At 38.5% G+C, this 22,691-nt stretch overlaps 6 protein-coding genes across 6 annotated transcripts; 3 read left to right on the top strand and 3 right to left on the bottom strand.

Annotated features, from left to right (window-relative positions):
* Positions 1-7,292: 7,292 nt before the first annotated feature.
* Positions 7,293-8,894, bottom strand: EAF02_005945 (uncharacterized protein; the record flags this gene model as incomplete). The annotated part of the gene is made up of 5 exons (XM_038901993.1): positions 7,293-7,430; positions 7,482-7,613; positions 7,678-8,615; positions 8,682-8,784; positions 8,838-8,894. 5 exons carry the CDS (start codon positions 8,892-8,894, stop codon positions 7,293-7,295), a joined length of 1,368 nt encoding a protein of 455 aa, XP_038758210.1.
* Positions 8,895-11,700: 2,806 nt separating this feature from the next.
* Positions 11,701-13,239, bottom strand: EAF02_005944 (uncharacterized protein; the record flags this gene model as incomplete). Its single annotated transcript, XM_038901992.1, has 1 exon — positions 11,701-13,239. One exon carries the CDS (start codon positions 13,237-13,239, stop codon positions 11,701-11,703), a length of 1,539 nt encoding a protein of 512 aa, XP_038758209.1.
* Positions 13,240-15,602: 2,363 nt separating this feature from the next.
* On the top strand, positions 15,603-16,619 carry EAF02_005943 (uncharacterized protein; the record flags this gene model as incomplete). The annotated part of the gene is made up of 2 exons (XM_038901991.1): positions 15,603-16,152; positions 16,222-16,619. The coding sequence occupies 2 exons, from the start codon at positions 15,603-15,605 to the stop codon at positions 16,617-16,619; spliced, it is 948 nt and encodes a 315-aa protein (XP_038758208.1).
* Positions 16,620-16,843: 224 nt separating this feature from the next.
* EAF02_005942 (uncharacterized protein) lies at positions 16,844-17,960 on the bottom strand (the record flags this gene model as incomplete). The annotated part of the gene is made up of 3 exons (XM_038901990.1): positions 16,844-16,942; positions 16,994-17,745; positions 17,801-17,960. The coding sequence occupies 3 exons, from the start codon at positions 17,958-17,960 to the stop codon at positions 16,844-16,846; spliced, it is 1,011 nt and encodes a 336-aa protein (XP_038758207.1).
* A 565-nt stretch (positions 17,961-18,525) lies between these two features.
* Positions 18,526-19,176, top strand: EAF02_005941 (uncharacterized protein; the record flags this gene model as incomplete). Its single annotated transcript, XM_038901989.1, has 4 exons — positions 18,526-18,560; positions 18,613-18,776; positions 18,839-18,862; positions 18,923-19,176. The coding sequence occupies 4 exons, from the start codon at positions 18,526-18,528 to the stop codon at positions 19,174-19,176; spliced, it is 477 nt and encodes a 158-aa protein (XP_038758206.1).
* An 807-nt stretch (positions 19,177-19,983) lies between these two features.
* On the top strand, positions 19,984-22,154 carry EAF02_005940 (uncharacterized protein; the record flags this gene model as incomplete). Its single annotated transcript, XM_038901988.1, has 8 exons — positions 19,984-20,009; positions 20,104-20,154; positions 20,213-20,238; positions 20,296-20,322; positions 20,382-20,417; positions 20,473-20,621; positions 20,745-21,961; positions 22,013-22,154. 8 exons carry the CDS (start codon positions 19,984-19,986, stop codon positions 22,152-22,154), a joined length of 1,674 nt encoding a protein of 557 aa, XP_038758205.1.
* Between the last annotated feature and the right edge of the window lie 537 nt (positions 22,155-22,691).

Here is a 22,691-nt window from a genome sequence, read left to right as displayed (position 1 = left end):
ATTGAATAAAGCTATTAGCTGTGAGGAATTTTATATTGTTCATTTTCTGTTGGATATTTTGTAAGGCATTAGTCGGTTCTTTAGAGGGCTTTTATAGCGATAGGGGGTTCAATGGGGGTAAAACGTTTTGGTTTTGTGGCAGTCTTTTGTGTATCCTAAAGCCTGTGATGATCTGTGCTGGAGCTGGTTTCAGGATTGGCTAGTTTGATATTATTTTGATGCGGGTTTCTGTTTTTCTGTTGATTTGGTGAGTATAGTGGCAGTTTGAGTCGAGTGGTATTAGATCAGTAGGATTTATGTTGTAGAGATTTCTATTAGTATTCTTTTTTACAACTGGAATCGAAAAATCGTATTCCAAAAGTATTGATTAGTCTTGAAATAAAAAGGAAGGAATTTGAAGACTTTTGTTAATAACTTCTTTAACAAAGACACGATATGGGGTTGAGGTAGATTTCTTTGAAGTAGACTTTAAAATAGATTTCCTAACGGGTGTATATGGTATTGGATTGAGTGCTGTGTTTGCTGGGGTCGGTATATTGTTATGATTGGGGATGATAATTGCAATAAAGTTAATTGGGTAGCAATATCTAGAGTAGTATATAGATATGAACTTAAGAGTTATTGTTGCTCAATTAATGATAAAATTATGGTGCTGAAGCTATAAAAGATCGAGGATTATAGGGTTCGTGTTGAAAAGATTGGTAATATAGAATAAGCCAATTTCTTTATAATTATTAATCCATAGATCTAATAATATATACTGAGATAGAATATCAGAAGTCCTTCTGTCTGTAAGTAACAGATTGTGAGTAGTAGAGAGGGGATGTGTAGGGATACCAAGCTTGGATATAAGGATTCTATCTATAAACCCATATCCCGCAACTCTATTATCTATTAAACCAATAAATGAAATGATCATATTAGGCGTAAGGAAAATTTCTATTGAGATTTTAAGAGATTTGCTATTCATTGTTTTAAGATATAAAGAATTCTTAGATATAACCGATTTTTTAATTCACAAAGGTAAACTTTTTATAACGAATCTCGATTTGCAATTATAAATCGAGATTAGTTTTTTAATATGCTTGATTAGGGAATTGAATTTCCGCTATCATTCGAATGTACAGAGTTTTCAACGAATCTGCCCAGATCTCTGTTGCTAGTGGGGACTGGAGAGGTGTATTGAAATAGTATCGCGGTAGTCGGGAAACGATTAGCAGATGGGAATGTATTCTAGTAAATAGGGCTATAAGCATTGCGATAGGGTTCGAGATTGTGATAATAATTGGTAATAGAAAAACAATGGATATTCGGAGTGTATTGGTTTGTAGTAGGGGGATGATCGGGGTATTGTATGATTCCTGAGTTGGTATTATATTTTGTATTATTATATTGCTTTTTTTATAATTGAATTTGATATAACCAGGCTTTTTGTAATAAAGATAGAGATCAAGATCTAGACATTGTTTTTTATTATAATGTAATAAGGGTTGCTGGCTTTAGCGAGCAGTATCCAATTATATAGGATCTCCAGAAGGATTAGACATAAGTATTACAATAGTAATAGCAAACTTCTTTTCATTGGGTTTTTTCTGATTACTGAAGTTAATACTTTGATTCTTGCATTGATTATCAAGATAAATTTTCTCCTCTAAATCATTATAGATACCTTGCTATTAGATTATCCATATATCGATATCAGCAGCAAAAGGTTTATTGAGACAATTAATTAAAGCATCGATTAATTTTTGTAAGACTTTGAGTTTAAGATCAGCGACTTGTTGTTTAGCAGTCTTCTTATATTTAATAGCAAGCTGCTTGAATTCGATAATAAAGTTATCAAATAAGATCTTCTTCATTTTATATTTATTGTAATCTATGGAAGCTTTGTGTAAGAGATCTAGAGTCTGATATTGCTTGTTTAATTCATGCCAGATACCTGCTATAGTATGCTATCCAGAGGGCCAAAGATTGGAATTATGCATATTGTTTGTAATTGTATCAAAATATATCTGATTGTTTATATAAATAAAGCTAGAAAGTAGGCTAACAAGAAATATGATTTTCTGAAATTCTAATTCATTTTTGTAATCTGTGGTTAAACAGCGATTGACTGTATTATGAAAAATCGTATACTGATCTTAATACTTTACAATATCTTATTCATCATTACTGAACTTTTCGGGAGCGACAAGATATTTGTGATAAGGTAAAGCTTGCGAATTATTGTAAATAGTAATTTTCAATATCTTAATTATATTTTTCAATTCGATAATCTTTGATTAAGTATTAATGGCTTAGGTCTGAATAGTAGCAGTTTGAGTTTATAATAAGTCTGTAATCGATTTGATCGATTCAAATATGACTTAAACAATAGCGAAGTGTATAGCGTTTGGATTATTGAATAGATCTATAAAGGGAGAGATATTAGCTTCAGCAGAGTTGAGAATATGGTTTAAGAAAAGGAACTGTAGAAGTAAGTTAAATATAGATGCTTTTAATATAAATATTTGTTCACCTATCTTTGGCACTTTTTGAGATTCAAAATATTAGCAGCAGAGTATATAATGGATTAACAGTGAATGCGATTGGTACGATCAGGACAAGATATTGGTAAGACTTTGGAAATAAAATAAGAAATAAAGTTGTAATAATTTATTTGAAAATAATATAAATTGTTAAGGTATGGGTAAAGACTTATATTGTACCATAAAGGTAGAAGAGCTATGGAAAAGTGAAGCCCTACTTATAGGAAGTAGAGTGTGCTAATATGCTATGCCTGAGATACGAAGGCAACTACAGATCATATAGTTGGCGCCGTGACAATAATCTTGTAATTATATAATCAAAAGAGAGATAAGATATCAGACTTGTATTTAGAAAATACTTAATAATATTATTAATAAACTTTAGGGATCGGAGACTCTATCTTAACATTTACAATAATATAATTGAAAGCAGCAATAGTTTCTGATTTAAAAACTATTTAAGACAGCAATTACAATTGAGATTCAATAATTATTATCTTAACTAGATTTATAAATCGAAATAATATTATTAATCTCTGTATATATAACTATAAAGATCTTATAATCCTTATTTCTCTTATAGATAAATTGAAATTGAATTGGCTTGAATATATAGATATTGAATATATTGAAGATACAAAGCAAAAGGGATTTATAAACAAACTAAATAGAGATTTGATTAAGAATAGGTTTCTTTTTTAGATTAATTGAAATCTAAGCTTTGATTGTATTTGAGATTATTATATTAATCTTTTGGGAAGAAATAATAAGTATTTCAGATATAATCGATACTATAATCGATTATCCATTATCAAGTCGGTGATATATCTCTTTCAATCGGGCATTCCGATCATCAATATCTTTTTGTTTCAAGTAATTGATTCTGGGTTATTAAAGACTGTCTCTAATTAAAAATATATTTTTTGATAAAGAAATAATAGGAGGATGCTCAAAAGGCTATTCAAGGTATCAGTTAAAACAATCAACTTTAATTCGAATCTCTATTAATCATTTGCGATCTAGGATTATACTATATAAATCTAAATCGGTAATAAAAAATGGCAAATAAGATTATTATCGAGTATTAATCGTGAAATTAAGAAATATAAAATAAGTAATAGCTTTACCTTATATATTATTGTAGCTTTTGACTTTAATCAATAATTCGAATAATATAAAGTAGGGTTTGAATATAGGGAATAATAATAAAAGGAATATCTTGTTAATAAAAGTAAAGCTATTTACTTTGGAATCTATAAGAGATTGAGTATTATATAAATATCCGTTTTTTGAAAGTATGCATAATAGATTTATGGAATCATTTTCCATTAGTTTTATCAAATCGAGAAATCTTATATTCCGGATTGTATTTAGAAAGGAACTTTTATCTAAGTATATTGATTTAAATATTGATTTTCGATAGTGTAAATAGATTTGATAGTTTTTGCTTACATTTTTTGATTTATATTTTTCTCGATATTCTTTTTTATATTATAGAACTCTTTGTCTTCTCCAATCTCTTGAATCTCAGCTATAGTGCTTATATTATCTATATATAATATAAAACTACAATTCACTCCTGATATAGGAATAATAGTACTACAATTGAAATTGTTTTCTGGAAATAGAGTATTATTTGGCTTGAAGATTTCTGTATAGCTAGTAAGAGTGCGAGGAGAATATTGAATATGAAACTGAATAAATAGATTCGAATTATTTGATGAACGGAGAGTGTTTTTAGGGGTAATTGACGAATCGATGTTATTAGATGATTTTCTAAAAGGTATTTCTTTAGTTGTTTTATGATGATTGCATTTTCGAAGTGTAATTTCGAGTTCATTGATCTTAGTAAGCTTGATAGCCAGATCCTCAACAATATAATATTTGTTGATGTAAAGGCTAATAGCTTGTTAAAGAAAATCAGATATTTTTCTTTCCAGATTGTAAAGAAGAATTATCGAATTGGTGATTTCTGTTTATATAGCTAATAATCTAAATCTGTAATACTATACTAGAAAGTTTTTTTATTAGATATTATTAGATATAATCCAATATTCATACTCAGTTCGTATATAATCGGCTTTGACAGGATTCTTATAAATAGCTACAAGCTGATTGATCAATTACTATTCTATCAAGTAAAGGACTTAAATATATAATAAGAATACATATTCTTATACCTCTCTTTCTATTTAATCTACTACATAAAATCGCTATTATACTTCTGAGATAAACGAATTTTTATAAAATTCGAGTTGCTCGATAATTAATAGTTACTAGAAACTTGCTTTCGATTCTATATCATCTTTAAGTTTGGATAAAAGATTGATGGGCTTCAAAATATATGGATATTTTATTATAGTAATAAATAAACAAGAATAAAATATTCAATAAATTTATAAATTGTTTAATAGGGCGATTGGGTTTGAAAGGGGTTTGTTATCAGTATTCGAAAGGGATTGTTGTGAAGACTGACTTTGCAAATAGGGGTTTTTCTTGTTTTTTTTTTTCTAATAATAGGAAATGCTTTTTCAATAAAATCAACTAGAATATCAGAAGTCCGGATTTTATAATTTGTAAGGGAATTTATATGATATTGTTATCAGTATCTTGAAGATTGAAATAAATAAATAATACTAAGACTACATTATAACAATTTGTCTTTGAGTCTTATAATTTTGTTTTGTAAATCCTCAAAGTTTTTAAGGGTTAGTATTTGTTCTTTCTATAATAGAAAAGTGTGTATTGATATGCTATTCTCAAAAATTAATATCTCGATTAAGGAGTCGTTTTTAGGCTGTTTATTCTTTTTATATTTACCAATATTTATATTAGAATCATAAGGACTATAATCATTGCTTTATTGAGATTAACTATTATTAGCTGGAGGCGCTTAGTCAGCAAGAGAAGGAGAGTAATGGAATTCCTTTGAAATAAATAGGTTGGATATAATAGTAATACTTGTAACTCTATATGTTAAAGGTTTGTTGTTTTTTGTTAAATAGATTTATTCGGAATCAGCCCTTTTCTTATAAGTAATATCGAATATCCTCGATATACCCAAAAAGATATTATGGTTATAAGATATTATTTGATTGATCACCAAATGACCATGCGATCGTATAGTGAATTATAGATAATGTGATACTTTGCTTTAGAAGAACTACAAGAGCAGGGTACAATTTATCCTTAGAATCTACAATTACAGAATCAGGAGTAAAGTGCTTGTAGAGTGCTCTTATATACTAGCTATATACATATGATTGTGCACATGCGCAAGCGCGCATGTGAGCGATCGCAGTTACGATTGGGTGCGATCCGTGACAATAGTCTAGCCATTTCCGGCTTCAGCAGAACTCTCAAAAAGAAACTGATTGTCTCATCTGTCCAAAATTTGACAGCTCTAAACGGTCTCGTGCGATATGGACCACACTCTTGTGAATCAAAAATGTGAGGATACATTGTTGGGAAATAAATTCTGGGATATCCTATACAATTTACAATTCTTGAGACTCGAAAGAAATCATCTACGGTGCAACTGCTATTGACACAGTATATGTCATTTGACCATGCTTTCTCGGCTCTGATTAATCTTATTTTCGCTTAGTCTCGACGTGTCTCCCCTGTGGTGACAAAGTTAATATCTATGTACGAATAAAATGTCAGTATAAATTCCTATATAATTATTTGATACATACATTATTGAATTCAAACTTTTTTTATCCTTAACGAAATACGTTCTTTGTTATCAACAAATATTTCCAGTTCAAAATGATAATCGTTTATTATTGACATTTTAATAATAGAAAAAAAGAAAATAAATGTCACGGGATCACCTCTGGGAATATTCAGAAGCTTTACCGCTAAGCTAAACACCCAAAAGATTAGAAGATAAAACTGGAAGTTCTACCTTACTCTCACATATATAGCAGGACAGAACAGAACAGAAAGGGCTTAGTGTCACCCCGTGACACGAGGGCGTGTTTTTGATGAGGGCTCAGATCTATACACAAACACTTTTCATACCAAAAGTCACCTATTTTAGAATTCAATATTAAATTTAATTAATATTATTATATATTTGAAATCTTATAAATAGATAGATTTTAATATAAAGTTTTAAAATGTAATTTTAGATTTTTTTTATAAAACTTTCTAATTTAATTAAAATCTATATAGAATTATTAGAATTTAAAATTATTATAAAAAATAATATTTATTTTAAAAATTGAAATTCTATATAAGATTTATTAATCAATATTTTATTAAATTTAATAAAACTAATACTGAAATAATTATTTATTAAATCTTTAAATATATTCTGAATTTCAAAACTTTATAATAAATATTTGAATTATATTTTATTATAAAAATAGGAAATAAAGTATGGTTTTGGTGAGGAAATTTGCTTAAATTTTATTCGGGCCCTTATCAAAAACACGCTCTTGTAAATAAAGTACAAATCGTGCCTGTGTGCGGGTGTGTCAAAATGTGCTTATATAAGCACGAATCGCGCCTAGAGTGATCAGAAGCATATTCTTTACATTTTCTAGAAGATATACAATTGATCTTTTACTATATAGATGCGACTCCGGCCATAGTACACTGTATTATTCGTTTTAAATCTTATTAATTAGATATTGACTACGATAGTTAGATCTATCTTTCTCGTCTTCTGATTCTATTGAATATACCAACCCTATATCTTCCTCATGTACAAGCGTCTCATGAATCATCTCCCGGTCTGATAAAATCTCGCTTGGATCACTGCTTTATGGCGTAAGTTCTTCTATACACATCATTCACACTCTCCAGGTAGTATGTTCCAGGTGCCAGGGAGTTCACATCGCCAAGAGGCTTGAAATCCTTAGCTCCGTATGCATTTTTCCGGAGAGTACAAGCCTTGTGTCGAGTTAGCATATTTTCTAAACGGACTGAAAGCTAGAGACTCGCCTCTTCGTAATCTTCGGGTGTCGCGATATGTCTCTGTTTAAGACGGTCCATCAAATTGACTTTTTGGACCAGTTCGGTAAGATCACCGGTAATTTTCATGCCAAAAAGCGAGCTGGCAATGCCACTTCCAAACTAGATGGTGGATTCGGGTCAGTAAAATGCTTTGGGAGGTGAAAAGATAAATTCATCTACTCACACTGAACAAGCCGATGGTTTTGCCTTCTGCAGCTTTGAGATCAATGTTGCTTATCAAGCTAATGAGAGAAAAGTACAAACTTCCTGTGTACATATTACCGCATAAAGAAGGGCCAGCAATGCACGGCTCGACACTCCTCTTGAACTCATCCTTCGTGATTGATACAAGAGTCTTCTCCAGCGTCTTATCCTTGAGAGACTCCGAATAACTCAACTTGCGAAGTTCATCGGGAATACCTTCCCATTCAGCATCATCAGTTGACAAGAGACAGTCATTGTACTTGAGACGACCGAAGGATTTAGACACTAATTTGCAGTTTGGAGTATGGAATGCCATGTAATCAAAAAGTTCAAGAACCTTCTTGGGCACGCTGCTGGGCTCATCGCCGTTGAGTTTGCTTCTAGCCTCAATTCGCTCAAGTAGATTCTTGTGGCATGCATCCAAAGCACCAATGTAACAACCAATAGATTCATGGCCGTTCACAATAGGAAACTCGACTTTAGTATCCGGCTTGTAGAAATCATAAGCATGAGTCATGTAGACACCTTTCAAGCCCGGATCAAGGGACAGCAGTGCATTTGGACCAACAAGCATAGCAACACAACCAGCTCCTCCAGTTGGTCGAGAAGCGGCCTCTTTGTAGAGGGCTATATCGGATGCAACAACAATGGCATCTCGACCATCCCATGAACGAGACTCTACCCAATTGACCGCATTGAACAGAGCATTCGTACCACCGTAACAGGCGTGTATTGTGTCGATTCCTTCGAGACTTGTATTACCATGTGGCTCAAATAAAGTGGTGAGAACTGATTTGACAGATTTGGCTTTGTCGATGGGTGATTCAGTTCCGACTTCAAGACGCCCAATAGAATTTGGGTCGATGTCAAATTTTCGGAGGAGTGAAGAGACAGCTGTTAGAGCTAGGGAACAGACATCTGGTAAATTCGTGAGTATTACATGATTCCTGAATTGGCTGATGAGTTTTGATGGTACGAACTTACCCTCTCTATCGGTACAAAAGTTCATATACTGAAGGCCCAATCCAATGGCATATTTACCAGCTGAAACACCTTGATGTTTTTCAAACAATGTTTGATCCAGACACTTTTCTAATCAGCATCATGAAGTGACTTTCGTGGGAGTGCTTGGAAATTTACCTGTGCTGGGACATAGATTTCCATGGCTTTAATGCCAACATTTTTTGGGTATGCCATTGTGTGACTATTTTAGCTAAAGAGATGTTTGTTCAAGGTAGATTGGAACTATAAGAGAGATGGGAATGTGTCTATTCAAAATTTAAGACTCGAGTGGCTTCTATTAGTAGTCGCCGCTCTCACATATCACTTCTTTCATTGAAGAGAGTTCTGAAGTCGGCTAATCTTAAAATAGTTAGGCGGCACATGAGGGGGCTTAGCGGTCGTTAGCGCTGACAACGACCTCGTGGAAATCCCCTGTCGATGCAGCATGTCTTTTCGGATTTGGATCCGCTTTCACTTATAACATGATGTTGGGTTGAGATATGCTACTACTATCAAAAGGGCGCGTGTAGTATTCCGAGGCATGCTTCATACGAGATTATAGATGTGACAGTAAAATGTGATTTCTCTTCTGAGTCTCCAATCTACCAAACGCACCATTTCCATTCTCCAAATCCAGTCCATCCAAAAATCTCTCTCCTATTTTGCTAGAGAATATCATATGCAGATATAAACTTACTATTACTTGCTGACCAACTTCTTCTTGCACTGCCTTTTGCACGATACACTAGTACCAAATTATATCCTGGATAAGATGAACATCTCTATCTTAGTACATTGCAACATCTAGGAACCGTTTCAGGGGCCCGGCTTACTACTTATCTCCCGAGAGTACCAAACGTCCGGATGAGCGGGTCGGGTTGTGTTTTGCTACACATACCAAAAGGATTTTGCCGGGCATGAACTTGTCCAAAATTCCACTGTTCCTCAGCCATTGGAAAATCCCTGGTCCGCTGAATCATCTCATAAGTATTGTGAAATAAACTCGTATGACGTCGCGATATACTTGCTCAAGAGTCAAATGATCCCTGGTCTGCTGAAAGATGAAACTTAAGTGGGGTATTTATCCGAACCCGAGCCCCATAAAATAAAAGGGGAAGATACCCCCGTTATCTTCCCTCCCTCGAAGAGGAAATCATGGAAGTGTGAACCAGTTGATGGACATCCATTTTGCATATCTCCAATCACTTCAAGACTTCTTGAATAATTTGATAGATTACGGTCATTATGGACTCAGTTAGACTGGACACGAAATGAAATTCTAATGCTGTCTTTATTATTGAGATGAAGAAGGCACAAGAATAGCTTAGTTAAAGAACCTATTACAAAGCTGCAATTGTGCAAAAGAAGATATACTTATCGAAGTGGTATTGAGCAGTCAAAATTATCATTGCTCGTCACACATCCTCCAAGCTAGTCCATGAAATTATTGCACACAGATGAATAGTTTACCAACAAATATGCTCAAAATACAGGCATAGTAAGACTCGAATATATATCTTTCGTACTCACGATAAAGTTCTCTGATAATCTGATCTTTGTCTTCATCAGTGAGGAGCCATGTCCATATCCTAGCTACACAAGACAAGTAAATGGCTTTGAAAAGCTTCCTCGAACTTCAAACGCTTGGGAAGTGAGTCATACTCAAGGCGGTTATCTTGTTTTCGAACTATACGCCTGTGATCTGTCTGTATATTCTTGCTCAGCTTTGGTAATACTTGAGTTAATCTAGTACAATGTACTAACAGTGGGGGCTGGGTGCAAGATCCTTAGGGTTGGAAAGGAATGTCGTGAAATTTGGAAAAGGAGTATCTTCCGGAACACATGTGAAGCTTATTCATTCATAGACTCCTTTGAAAACTGTTCAAATAGATTTTGTCTCCCATTCTAGTGACGTGAAATGATAACATTGACAGTAAAGAGTCTGGAGCCCTGTGGTGGCAGAATCCGTGATTGACGAAAGCATTATTTCATCAAGTATAATAAAAGATTTAATCTTTAATATTGTATTAAAAAAATAGGTCATACAGTATTAATGTGATTAACTTTTATATATATATATATGATTAGAAAATTTTACTTTAAGGAAACTTAGAGAGATTTTCAGAAATTTTCGATTTTTCGAAATTTCTTGATTTTCGAAAGTTTTAGCCTAAGGCTATTTGCAAATAAAAAAGCTTACTTGTATTGAAATCGATTAATAATCGATTATCAATTATAACTATATAAATTAAAATTGATTTGTATTCTTATTTAAATAATACTACATTCTATACTGTATAGTATAATGGTAAAGCTTCTACTTGAAGAACAAATTGAAAGTGAGTGGCAAGATGTAGAACCCCCTCCCCTTTAGACTTTCGACTAATACCTTTTCCCACCCTTTAGTATCTACGCTCACTCCTCTTCTCCTTCTAGCTCCTTTTTATTTCTTTGATCTCCTTCTAGTTTCTACGCATATACCCTTTTGTCCACTCGTTCTAAAAATCATAAAGGTCCTTCAGCTAGAAAGCCTTTATTGTCACGGGGTGACACTAAGCCCTTTCTGTCCTGTCCTGTCCTGCTATATATGTGAGAGTAAGGTAGAACTTCCAGTTCTACCTCCTAGTCTTTTGGGCGTTTAGCTCAGCGGTAAAGCTTCTGAATACTCCCAGAGGTGATCCCGTGACACCTCGTATGTGACTCTCAAAATCATGGAGCGATACTGATGCCTAAGGCGACTATGATACGTCACTTACTTTTTGATGCCTCAGGCATAAAGGGCAATGGAGTGGAGATGAGATTGTGAACTTCCATTTCATCATTATTATTTACCTTATCGTCCTGAATGACTCGAAGCACAACAGCATCTGCCATTACTGTATCATAAAAAGTCAGCAGTCTCTTTATCTGACGCGCCCAGAAAGTCTCATTGGGGTTCATTAACACCTTCGCCGACTAGCAAAAAGACGGTTTTGAAGATAGATAAACACTCATTTGACATTTACGCCGCTGTTCTGATTCGTTTATGCACATTTCTATCAATTTCCGAAATATTCCTTTTCCTGGACAAGCCCTTCCTGCTCTTCTCGTTGACCAATATCCGAAATTGACATTCAACTTTACAACACGTATACTGCTCCTTATTACCTGCACGAGCAGCACTACCTAGTTTTAAAAAATCTTCCATCAGAAAAGTCATCTCAGCACCACGTTGAAATGTGTTGATTGACTTGATGAGCCCAGCCATATCTGAGACAAGCAATCGATGCATCGAATCTTGCAACTCGGAGGTGCTGCTTGAATCTGTCGGGTTGTAGAACAACAGCGCAGAGCACCAGGGTCTGATAGCATCGAACTTTGCAATATCAGACTCACGGACACTTTCACCAAGAGTAAGTAATTTGGAAGTCAGTCCTCTATGTTCTAGAACATTTGGATTTAATTTTGCTGCAGCATTCAACCACTCCCTAAATTCTGACCCAAGAGCCTCCGAGGTAGCGTCTTGTCTGAGTTGTTGGCTTGTTTCTCGAATATCGGTGAGGTATTCTTCATCCAGTTCTCGAGCATTGGAATTGGCGAGGTATTCCTCATCCGAGTTCACCTCTATTTCAAGGCATGTTTCAACACGTCCTGAATCCTTGTAATCATCAAGGTGCGAGTCTTCTCCGACATCTGACAGTTCTTCAGGGTTAGGCGAGAAAATACCGTGGCACACCGACACAGGACTCGGTGTTACTGGAATAATAGCTTCGTCTATTCTGGGTGATGACTTTGTATCTATGTATGCGATCAATGGTGAACGGGGAACCTGCACTTCCGTCGGCCTCTGTGTATCTTTGGCGGTGTATCGTGGCGGTGGTTGATCCTGAGGTTCCTTATGTTTAAAATGCGTCCAGTTCACTAGCGTAATGTCTTGTTGAGAGTATATCTTCCTCATATCAGATTCACAAACCTCTACACTTGTATCATACAAGCACTCGCGAATTTCTTTCAAATGTTGCCGCGCATAATCGCTAGGTCTAATATATACCTTAAATTTATTCATTAGAGATAAAGACCTAATCGCATGGATCAATTTGCTGGAGGTTTTATTGAAAGGGCAGATAGTTGTAGATTCCTTCTCTTTTTGAACCACAAATCCCGCGAATCGAATATCGAAATTTAGAACAATAATACGCTCTAAATTGCTTATACCAGCTTCGTGAAGAGCGGATGCATCAAGATGAGATAAATCATTAAGCTTCTGTATCGAAAGATCCTCTGAGGCGTATTCAAAGTCACCATGTGGTGGAACAGCTAATAACATATACATGTAATGACGCTTGCCAGAAATCTTGATGGTCACCTTGATTGAGAACTGTATATGAACATCTCGTTTAGACTTAGAATTGCAGACCACTTTCATAATAATTTCGACATTCTTTTTGTTGCCAGGCATGCAAGAACCTAGTGTCCAACAGCCGTCCTCATCAGCCCACTTTATATATACTCTCTCCGTAAGGAGGTTCTCCAGCCCAAGTATTTGGATTGGAACCGCCATATTGTGCGCTATAATTATGATTAGCTATGAAGATGACAAAGAAAAATTGTATTGGGAAGAATGATCCCACACTATGTGTGTATCCCACCCACCCAGGCTAATAAGAGAGCAGCCTTGACTCTTTGGCGCCGAAAGTATCAGGGCGTCCCTAAGCGGTAGATACTGAGGAACCGTAACCACCGACGCGATGCAAACCGTGTCAGGGTGTCCCCAAGCAGCAAATACCGAGGAACCGTAACCACCGACTTGGTACGTACCGTCAGGGTGTCCCCAAGCGGTAGATACTGAGGAACCGTAACCACCGACGCGATGCAAACCGTGTCAGGGTGTCCCCAAGCAGCAAATACCGAGGAACCGTAACCACCGACTTGGTACGTACCGTCAGGGTGTCCCCAAGCGGTAGATACTGAGGAACCGTAACCACCGACGCGATGCAAACCGTGTCAGGGGGTCCCCAAGCAGCAAATACCGAGGAACCGTAACCACCGACCTTTGTACGAAGGATATAAAGAAATTGGAGGAATAATTGCATGAGAATAATATAGATATAATACTGCGATGATCGATGTAGATGTAGGTGATAGAAGTGAAGATAGAAATGATAGAATAGAGATGAAGATAAACAAGACACCAAGCAGGAAAAAGTCTAGCGTGTGCATTGACTCTATCTGACGTCCGGTCACATGATCAAAGCAGTCTCCGCCAGAAACTCGCTAGATACCACCAATTAAAAGAACTATAGATCCAGAAGTGGGTCTACGGGAAATAGACTAGAAATTGACATTAACAATAGGTGGCTCGGGTGGTTTGTGTGGATTGTAGGCTACGATCACCTGTGTTCACCAAGAGGGTAGCAATTGGAGAACGTAGAGGCTACCGTAACCAATGTATAATGCCCCACCTCGCCCGATAAGGAAAATCGGAACTTCGTTCTTGGTATGAGTTATCGAAGTAAAATCAATATTGGATTTGAAAATCGAAAAACTGGTGAAGATTATTATATTGAGTTTGGGAAATTGTTCTAGGGAAGGTGAAGGTTTCAAAACAACATAGAGATTGCCCAATTCTCTTCAGTCTATGGTTGTATATGATAGAGAGTAGTAAACTTAAGTATATGTAGCAATGAAAATCAACAGCGAGTCAATTCCTCTAGCATATCATACATACATACAACGTGGGTAAATTTGTTGCATCTCTTACAACTAAACCCGTAAACCACTTACGCAAGTACAAAAATAGATCGTAGAGACTATGGTTAGGAGATACGAAACCGCAGATACGATACCGGACGTTGATTTTGTACATTATGCAATCCATCGCATCATCTACCAGCTTTACACTTCGAAAGGTCATCCTCTCAGCCCTGAACCCATTCGGAATGAGAAACCAGCAGATCATCCAAATAGCGAATGTCAAAGATACCAACAGCACACTGGCAGTGACAGTCTCCAACAATCTCACAATTTCTGACATGAACAAGAAATCAAACATGTGCCAGACAACAGACCACCGCCAAATACGCTCAAAAGGTCGGCAAACGTTGCATAAAGAGTATAGTGCGCGCGAATTTTGAGAAGGACTGAAGTGCTTCCCCAAAGCATGACACTATGTTGGAAGGCTACGTACGAAGACCCGTTCTTAAGGACAACGATAGAGCAAATATACTGCCAACCGCCTAAGAAGCCAAGAGAATTCGCCCCCCACAGGCGCCCGGGAGTCTTCATTTGACAGGAATTTGACAAAAAGTTAATATCGCTCGGTATCCAGGTAGTTCCATTCTAATTTGGGTGCAGAGGTTCATCTTTATGGTCACTCTGCAAGGGTAGGTTGGAGAAAACCATGCCTAGACAGCTGGGTGATGTTACTGATCAGAAGAGCGCAGAAATTTCTTCAGCAGGGCTGAGTTAGAGGCTCTTCGCAGGTTGATAGAGGGGGGCCTCTAGTTAACTTCGAATATCTGGTAGTTTAAGATGTCTGGCTTGTTGAATATCAGATAAATGTAGCAAATGTCATCGATGGATGCAACAAATTAGACATTAAAATGTGCTTCGATTGCAAGACAGGTGATGTCGGAATAAATTTCGGGAAAATAGCGAAGCCTAAACACAAAAATTCCAACATTGATTCCAACATCGTTCCTCTAATCTGAACTGCGGTTGCAGCGACCATAAAAGCAGACCAAAATTCTAGAACGAGCCCGCTTACGTAATCTCTACCAATCGCTACCCCAATTGGACAATCAGCGGTGCGGGCCATATACGCGGGTCGCGTCCGCCTGCAGGCGCGTTTTGTCTCATTAGTATATCAATTGGCATGGAAGAACATCATAAGTTCCATTCCCATCTACACAGCACTCCATCACCATGTTCAGTATGTTGCAGACTCCTGTGAGCGCACACAAGCAATTACGCCATTATACACCTCATGTACCATCGCCATTATCCTCATCACCTTTACGATCTTCTCCGCCCGTATCGCCGCTGGAGCCCCGCAACGCGAATTTACCAACGAGGACACAGCAGGCTGGTGATTGTCAAAATAGTTTCATGATGTCACCTGAATCTGGTGCTTCGAAAACCTCAAGTCCTGACAAAAACCACTCTAATTCAATCAAACATTCACCGAATAGAGATGGTGCATTTTCGAAGAGAATAACGAAGACGAATCCGTTATTGCATGGACAAGGCGATGGAAGAGAGACACGAAGAAAGCTGTTCTTGAGAAGAGTTAGAGAAGATTCGGAGGATAAAAGGTGGAAAGCGAGAGGCGGTGATGATGAGATGATGAGAACTATTTGGATTGCAGAGCAAAGGAGGCGAGCGGAAAGACAAGCTAGAGATGTGCAGGGCTGGGCTGTTGATGTTGATGAGCAGGATATGCAGCTGGATTACGGCGCTGGAAATTTAAGTCTCGGTATGCTTATTCTATCTAAGACTCTCTTCATGAATGAGTTTGCTGGAATTGGGTTAACAATGGTTGCAGATGAGGTCATGGCCGAGGAAGTGGCAAGGAACGAGGAAGAAGAATTAGAAGCTTTGTTATCATCTATGACCGAAGCCGAAAGAAGACAAACTCTGGATGAAGCATATGAGAATGTCTCGACACTCGACGAAGAAATTGGTCCAATTGATGACAAGGAAGCAGCTGCTTGGGCGCGAGGAGAATTTCAACATCTTTCAAACCAACACAATATGACTGTTATGGATGTTGAGCGACATGTCAATAGTTCTTCGCCTGATACGCACTTTGGTAGCGACGATGGTGATTACGACGCCATTTTCATGGACGTTATACAACAGGAATCATACATCTCGTACCAAGACAGCCAATCCATGGATGTGTCAGGAGACCATGAAATGATGGATACGGAGATGAGTTGATTGTGGCACATAATGGTACATACCGATACATATTGACACGACATTGTTTATGATAAATTGGAGGGTTTTGCTGTTAGCGTTGGTGTTTCAAACGGCTAGGGCCCGGTCGGTGTTTTGGTATGGTAAATGGATCGAGCCATTTGGTCTTTGATTTTGAGATTATTGGTCATGGTATCACTGGTTTGTTAATATACACGAGTTACTATCACTAAGATATGGGTATTTTATTGTGTTGGGCAGCCTTCTTCTGGAGCCCCAAAAGCTTCTTGCGCTGCAGCCATATCTCCAACCAGATCTGCTGGAGGTGAGCCTGCTGCTTGCATCTGTAAATAATTAGCAGCGCGCCGCGATATGATATGACAGCTGATACATACCTTTTGCATCCTTTCTACAATATACTCTCGATCCGAAGCATTCTCATCCTTGTAAGTCTTTTGCTCGAATCTAGCGACAATTTCCCTGACAAAAACTTGCTGTTCTTTGTATCGCTTTAGATCATCTGCGGGAGTACTGGCAGAGTTCTTCTCCAACCACGCGGGGAATTTGTCATCCAATTCCTTCATCGGTTCGTATAATATCTCCTTATTAGTTAGTTGCTCCATCATACCCAATAGCATTTTCGAGAAATCCTCCTCACTGCCCTCTCCGTCCATACCACCAGCTCCCATAGCCTTCATCATCTCCGCCAGTAAATCGTCCGAATTGTCCTCTGCTGCTGCAGCTGTTGCTTGATCCCCAGAAGCTTGCATTCTTTCCATCGTTTTCTTAATAGTTTCCTGGAATGTTTCCTCGCCAGCTGAACTTGGGGCGGCCTTGGTCTTCGAAGGTCCGGGTTTTGGCGCAGATGGCGGTGGAGGTGCTGGTCCATTTTCCCCCAATCCACCCATCTCCTTCAGCATACTTTCAAACTGTGCCTGCATTTCTGGTGATGTCTCGAGTTCTCCCATTAGTTCGGCCATGCCGGCTTGTAACTGCTTTGCGAAATCATCGTCAGTGAGTCCTTCATCGCCGTCAAGAAGAGGATCGTCCGCGACGGGTGGTTTCTCAGGACCAGTGGTTGCTGCTGTGGAGGTTGTTGCTGGTGCTTTCGATTCTGGCTTCGCAGCGTTGAACTCATCCAGCATATCTAAGAATTCATCAGAACCTCATTTTCATATCTAGCATTAGATCAAATGATGTACCATCTAGATCATCTAAATCATCCTCGTCCGGATCTGGAACGTCCTCCCACGCTGCAGTAGCATCCGCAGCCTGTGTTTCAGAAGCTGTACTTGATTCGCCAACCAAGGCTTTTGTCGAGGACTCTGCCAGTCCCGCGAGATCCCCAGGTTTCGACTCCATGTTTGATAGATGCTAGAGGAAACTCTATCAATCCTTTGCTGGGATCTTCAAAGGTGGGTATTCTTCTGCAGGCCGAAATAAATACGGCCAGTATGTGGAAAGTGCGGGGTATGGTTTGCGCCGGAAACGGTATTGTCTAGATAAACTGATGTTCGACGACAACTCAGACCTTATATATTCGGATATTGGGTTCTAAGAATTAAAATACCTAGGTAGTCTTGCGACGTACATTTAGGCATGAAGATCATGAGATGAGAAGACTAGGCCGAGGCTGTCAATTCTGATGTCGGGCATTGTTGATAGTGGGGGTCCTCCGAGCTAGTGAATTGTACTTCTTTCTTTTGCCTTGTCTGGACGCTTCATAAATTAACGAATCTTGAGCCTCGTAGCTAGCAACCACCAAACCTTTCCATAACAACTCATTCTTCTGCATTTGTAGAAATACAAAACGTCGCGTTAACTCTTTGGGCTCTTGGTCTTTATCAACAGCCAGTTTAACAAAGTCTTCTCCAATCTCAAAGTCTGAGTTGCGCTTTCCTGAACAAAATCTAGCCTCATCTTCAAAATGACGCTCTGTCTTAATCGTCTCACGGAGGAACGGTAAGGCGTGCACAGTTCAGAGATCTAGGACGAAGTCTAATGGGATCTACAGTAAGCAATGGCGAAAGGACCATCCATTTGGGTTTTCTGCAAAGCCTATTCGCAACCCCGCCACGAACACTATTGACATGAAGATCTGGGACTGCGGCGTACCTGGCAAGGCTGGTACACTATGGGAGGGAGGTCTTTTCAAGCTGAACATTATCTTTCCAGATGGTGAGTCTTTTTACTGTCATTCACAATATAGTTATGGATTTGCGCTAATTTACAATTCATAGAATACCCAACCAAACCTCCAAAGTGTATGCGACTTCAAAACTACTCTCATATTTGGCACTCGATCTGAACTAACAAATAACCAGGCAAATTTACACCACCCCTCTTCCACCCCAACGTCTATCCCTCTGGCACAGTCTGTCTTTCGATTTTGAACGAAGAAGAAGGCTGGAAGCCTGCCATTACCATCAAGCAAATCCTCCTTGGCATCCAAGAACTTCTCGATACCCCCAACCCTGATTCTCCCGCTCAAGCAGATGCCTACAATCTCTTCAAGAAGGACAAGTCCGCGTACGAGAACAAGATCAAGCGCATTGTGAAAGATAACCCAGCTCCTTAGGGGAACCAGGGAAATGCAAATGCGGTAGTAAGGCGACGGGTTTATTTGGCGGGAAGTATTGGCGTTCATTGGGCACATAATCTTTCAAAGCATAAGGGGATATCAATACGGGCGTACCTAGCAGAGGAAATACTTTTACTTTGATGCAGCGCTTTGGTCAAAGACATTTTCTGAGTACCCTAGATGAGTTAGAGTATCTACTTAATGGGACATGGGAAAATCAATGAAGAGAATGAGCTTTTTCAATCTATACCACCTTTTCATTACTTCATTGTTATGTTATGACCTAGGTACCATTCTCCTCTGTCCTTTGAGTCACCTCGTGAAGAAAGCTACTTGCGTCCATCGTTCCATCGATCCATCCATATGTGCCCATGGTCTAGCATTCCAGATACACCGCCAAGCAATTTCCTATAGAAAAAGATACCACAAAATTCCAGAACCTCGACAGCTAGGTGTTACTCACCCAAAGGCAATTGACACCAAAATTGGCAATGCTGGCAACATTATTGGTTCTACCGAATCGCTATCAGTAAAAATTGAGGGCTCAAGCCACATAATGCACCTTCGGTATCCTTGCCACAATCCACATCCGACTATCGGCCCATGAGCTAAGGTAATTTTGTAATATTTTGGAGCCAAGGGAAGTCATGCACATACCAAAACCACTGAGCATTGAAACTATTACTCACAGGCAGTTTTTATTTGGGTACATAACTATCTTCTCTCCCATTTTTTGAACATCTTTTCTTGAGAAGAACTTATTTTACATTTCACATTAAACGGATTTACATATACGAATTCAAGATGTGTGGTATTTTTGCTTGTCATTGGTATGTATCAATTGTCTCTTTCACAATTGGGAGTGCGGTTTTTTAATGATAGTGGGGGCCCCGCGATGGATTTTGAGAATTGACAATTGTACAGTCACCCAGATGTCAAGGCTTTCAAGCCTACGGCCTTGCGAATGGCGAAGCAGTGAGTAATTCGGTTCGAGAGAGGGAACTGGAAATGGAGAGCTGACTGTAAAATCTAGAGTTCGTCATCGTGGACCAGATTGGAGTGAGTCACCTATGGTAAAAAGGGATGTTTGGACTTGAGACTGATGATGATAATTAGGTGGAAACGTTATTTCCAACAACACAAGTACGTTGCGCCTAGGGAAATTGGCCTTGTAGGAGCTTTGGCTGATCGATTGACTGTAGTTCTTGCGCATGAGCGTTTGAGTATCGTTGGCGTTGGTAAGTTTTCACCGCTGAAATCTGTCTTGATATTCATGAACTGACAATGATCTAGAGAGTGGAGCGCAACCAATCACCAACGCAGACGATACCCTCGTACTCGCAGTCAATGGCGAAATTTATAACCACAGAGTCATCCGTAAGGGACTCAAGAACCAATACCACTTCAAGACACATTCCGATTGCGAAGTCATAATACCACTGGTGAGAAATTCGAAGGAAAAAGTTGGATCCGTGGACTGAATATTCGTTAGTACATGGAAACATGATATCGATGCGCCAAAACATTTGGACGGAATGTTCTCATTTGTTCTATACGACAAAAAGCAAGACCGCACAATTGCTGCACGCGATCCCATTGGCATTACCAGTTTCTACCAAGGATGGTCGAGCAAGACACCAGGAGCCGTATACTTTGCATCTGAACTGAAATGCCTGCACCCTGTCTGCGACAAAATCATTGCTTTCCCTCCAGGACATGTTTATGACTCAAAAACCGACAAGACAACAAGGTATTTCGAGCCATCTTGGTGGGACCCAAAGAACGTTCCATCAACCCCAATTGATTACAAGCTTTTGAGAGAAACACTTGAAATGTCTGTTCGTAAGCGTCTCATGGCTGAGGTTCCTTACGGAGTCTTGTTGTCCGGAGGTCTCGACTCGAGTTTGGTGGCTGCCATCGCTCAAAGAGAGTCTCTACGCCTGAAAGCCGCTACGCTAGCTGCAATTGAGAGCGGAAGTGGAACTGCGACACCAACCGCTAACGAGGACCAAGGAGAAGGACTTGTTGGTATTGATGACGATAACAAATTGTCGACTCTCACCTACCTTCCTCAACTCAACTCCTTCTCCATTGGTCTACCAAACTCCCCTGATACCAAGGCTGCGAAAGAAGTTGCCAAGTTCCTTGGTACCAAGCATCATGATATGACTTTCACCATTGATGATGGTTTGAACGCGCTTTCCGATGTTATTTTCCACTTGGAAACATATGATGTAACAACTATCCGTGCATCTACTCCTATGTTCCTTCTCTCGAGAAAGATCAAGGCTATGGGTGTCAAGATGGTATTGAGTGGAGAAGGTAGTGACGAAATCTTTGGAGGTTACCTATACTTCCACGCTGCACCAGATAAGGCAGCTCTTCACGAAGAGACCGTCCGCAGAATCAAAAACTTACATTTGTCTGACTGCTTAAGAGCCAACAAGTCGACTGCCGCTTGGGGATTAGAAGCTCGTGTTCCTTTCCTCGACAAGGAATTCCTCGAAGTTTCCATGAACATCGACCCACAAGAGAAGATGATTACCAACGATCGTCTTGAAAAATACATTCTCCGAAAGGCTTTTGACACATCAGATGATCCAAGTCAGAAACCATACCTCCCAGAACACATTCTTTATAGACAAAAGGAGCAATTCAGTGACGGTGTTGGCTACGGATGGATCGATGCTCTCAAGGATAACGCCGAGCTACACGTTACCGATGAGATGATGAAGAACCCCAAGCCTGAATGGGGATCCGATATTCCGGATACCAAGGAAGCGTAAGTTCTTTGCTCTATCCAACGAGAATCGAATACTAACAAGAGTAATAGTTACTGGTACCGAACAATGTTCGACGAGCACTTCCCACCATCTTGTGCAGAGAGTGTTATGAGATGGACCCCAACTTGGTCTAAACAAACCGACCCCAGTGGAAGAGCTATTGCCATTCACAACGAAAAGTATGACGAGTAATTGTAGTGTGAAGATTCTCCTTCTAGGAATGTTGTTATCTATTGGAAGGTAACAAAAATGATAGCCACTAATTTTCGAGCATCTTTTGGACTCTAAATTTGAGCTACCAATAAAGTGGACAGATTGTGGAGTTAGATAGAAGGATGAAACCATTGATAGATACCTACCTAGTAGATAGTTGAATCCCCACGAAATTCCATCTTATGCACAATTAACGGTTTGAATCTGTGCTGGGAATTTGAGTTTGATGTTATTTTATGGCTTAAATATATTTTGATTTTGTTGGGGTATTGATGAATGAGCACTGCGGGTTCCTTCTAATGCTAGTTAAAAAGCTGCGAATTGTTCACAACCCTCAATGTCACTGACTTCGCTCTCCATTGCCGTAGAAAGTTACGAATCGAGCTTGCAGTTGTAAACAAACAGATAAATATCATATGGCGTCAATTTTTGAGGTGTATTTGAAGATTGAACGAATCCAATGCCACTTCAAGACGTGGAAATGATCGATCTTGTAACATCCTTCTCGTTTTTTGC

Source organism: Botrytis sinoallii (assembly GCF_014898435.1).
Source record: "Botrytis sinoallii strain Bc 23 chromosome Unknown BSIN_009, whole genome shotgun sequence".
In the NCBI taxonomy this organism is placed as follows: Eukaryota; Fungi; Ascomycota; class Leotiomycetes; order Helotiales; family Sclerotiniaceae; genus Botrytis; species Botrytis sinoallii.
Note: the sequence above shows the minus strand (reverse complement) of the source record. Positions and strands in the feature narration are given on the sequence as shown.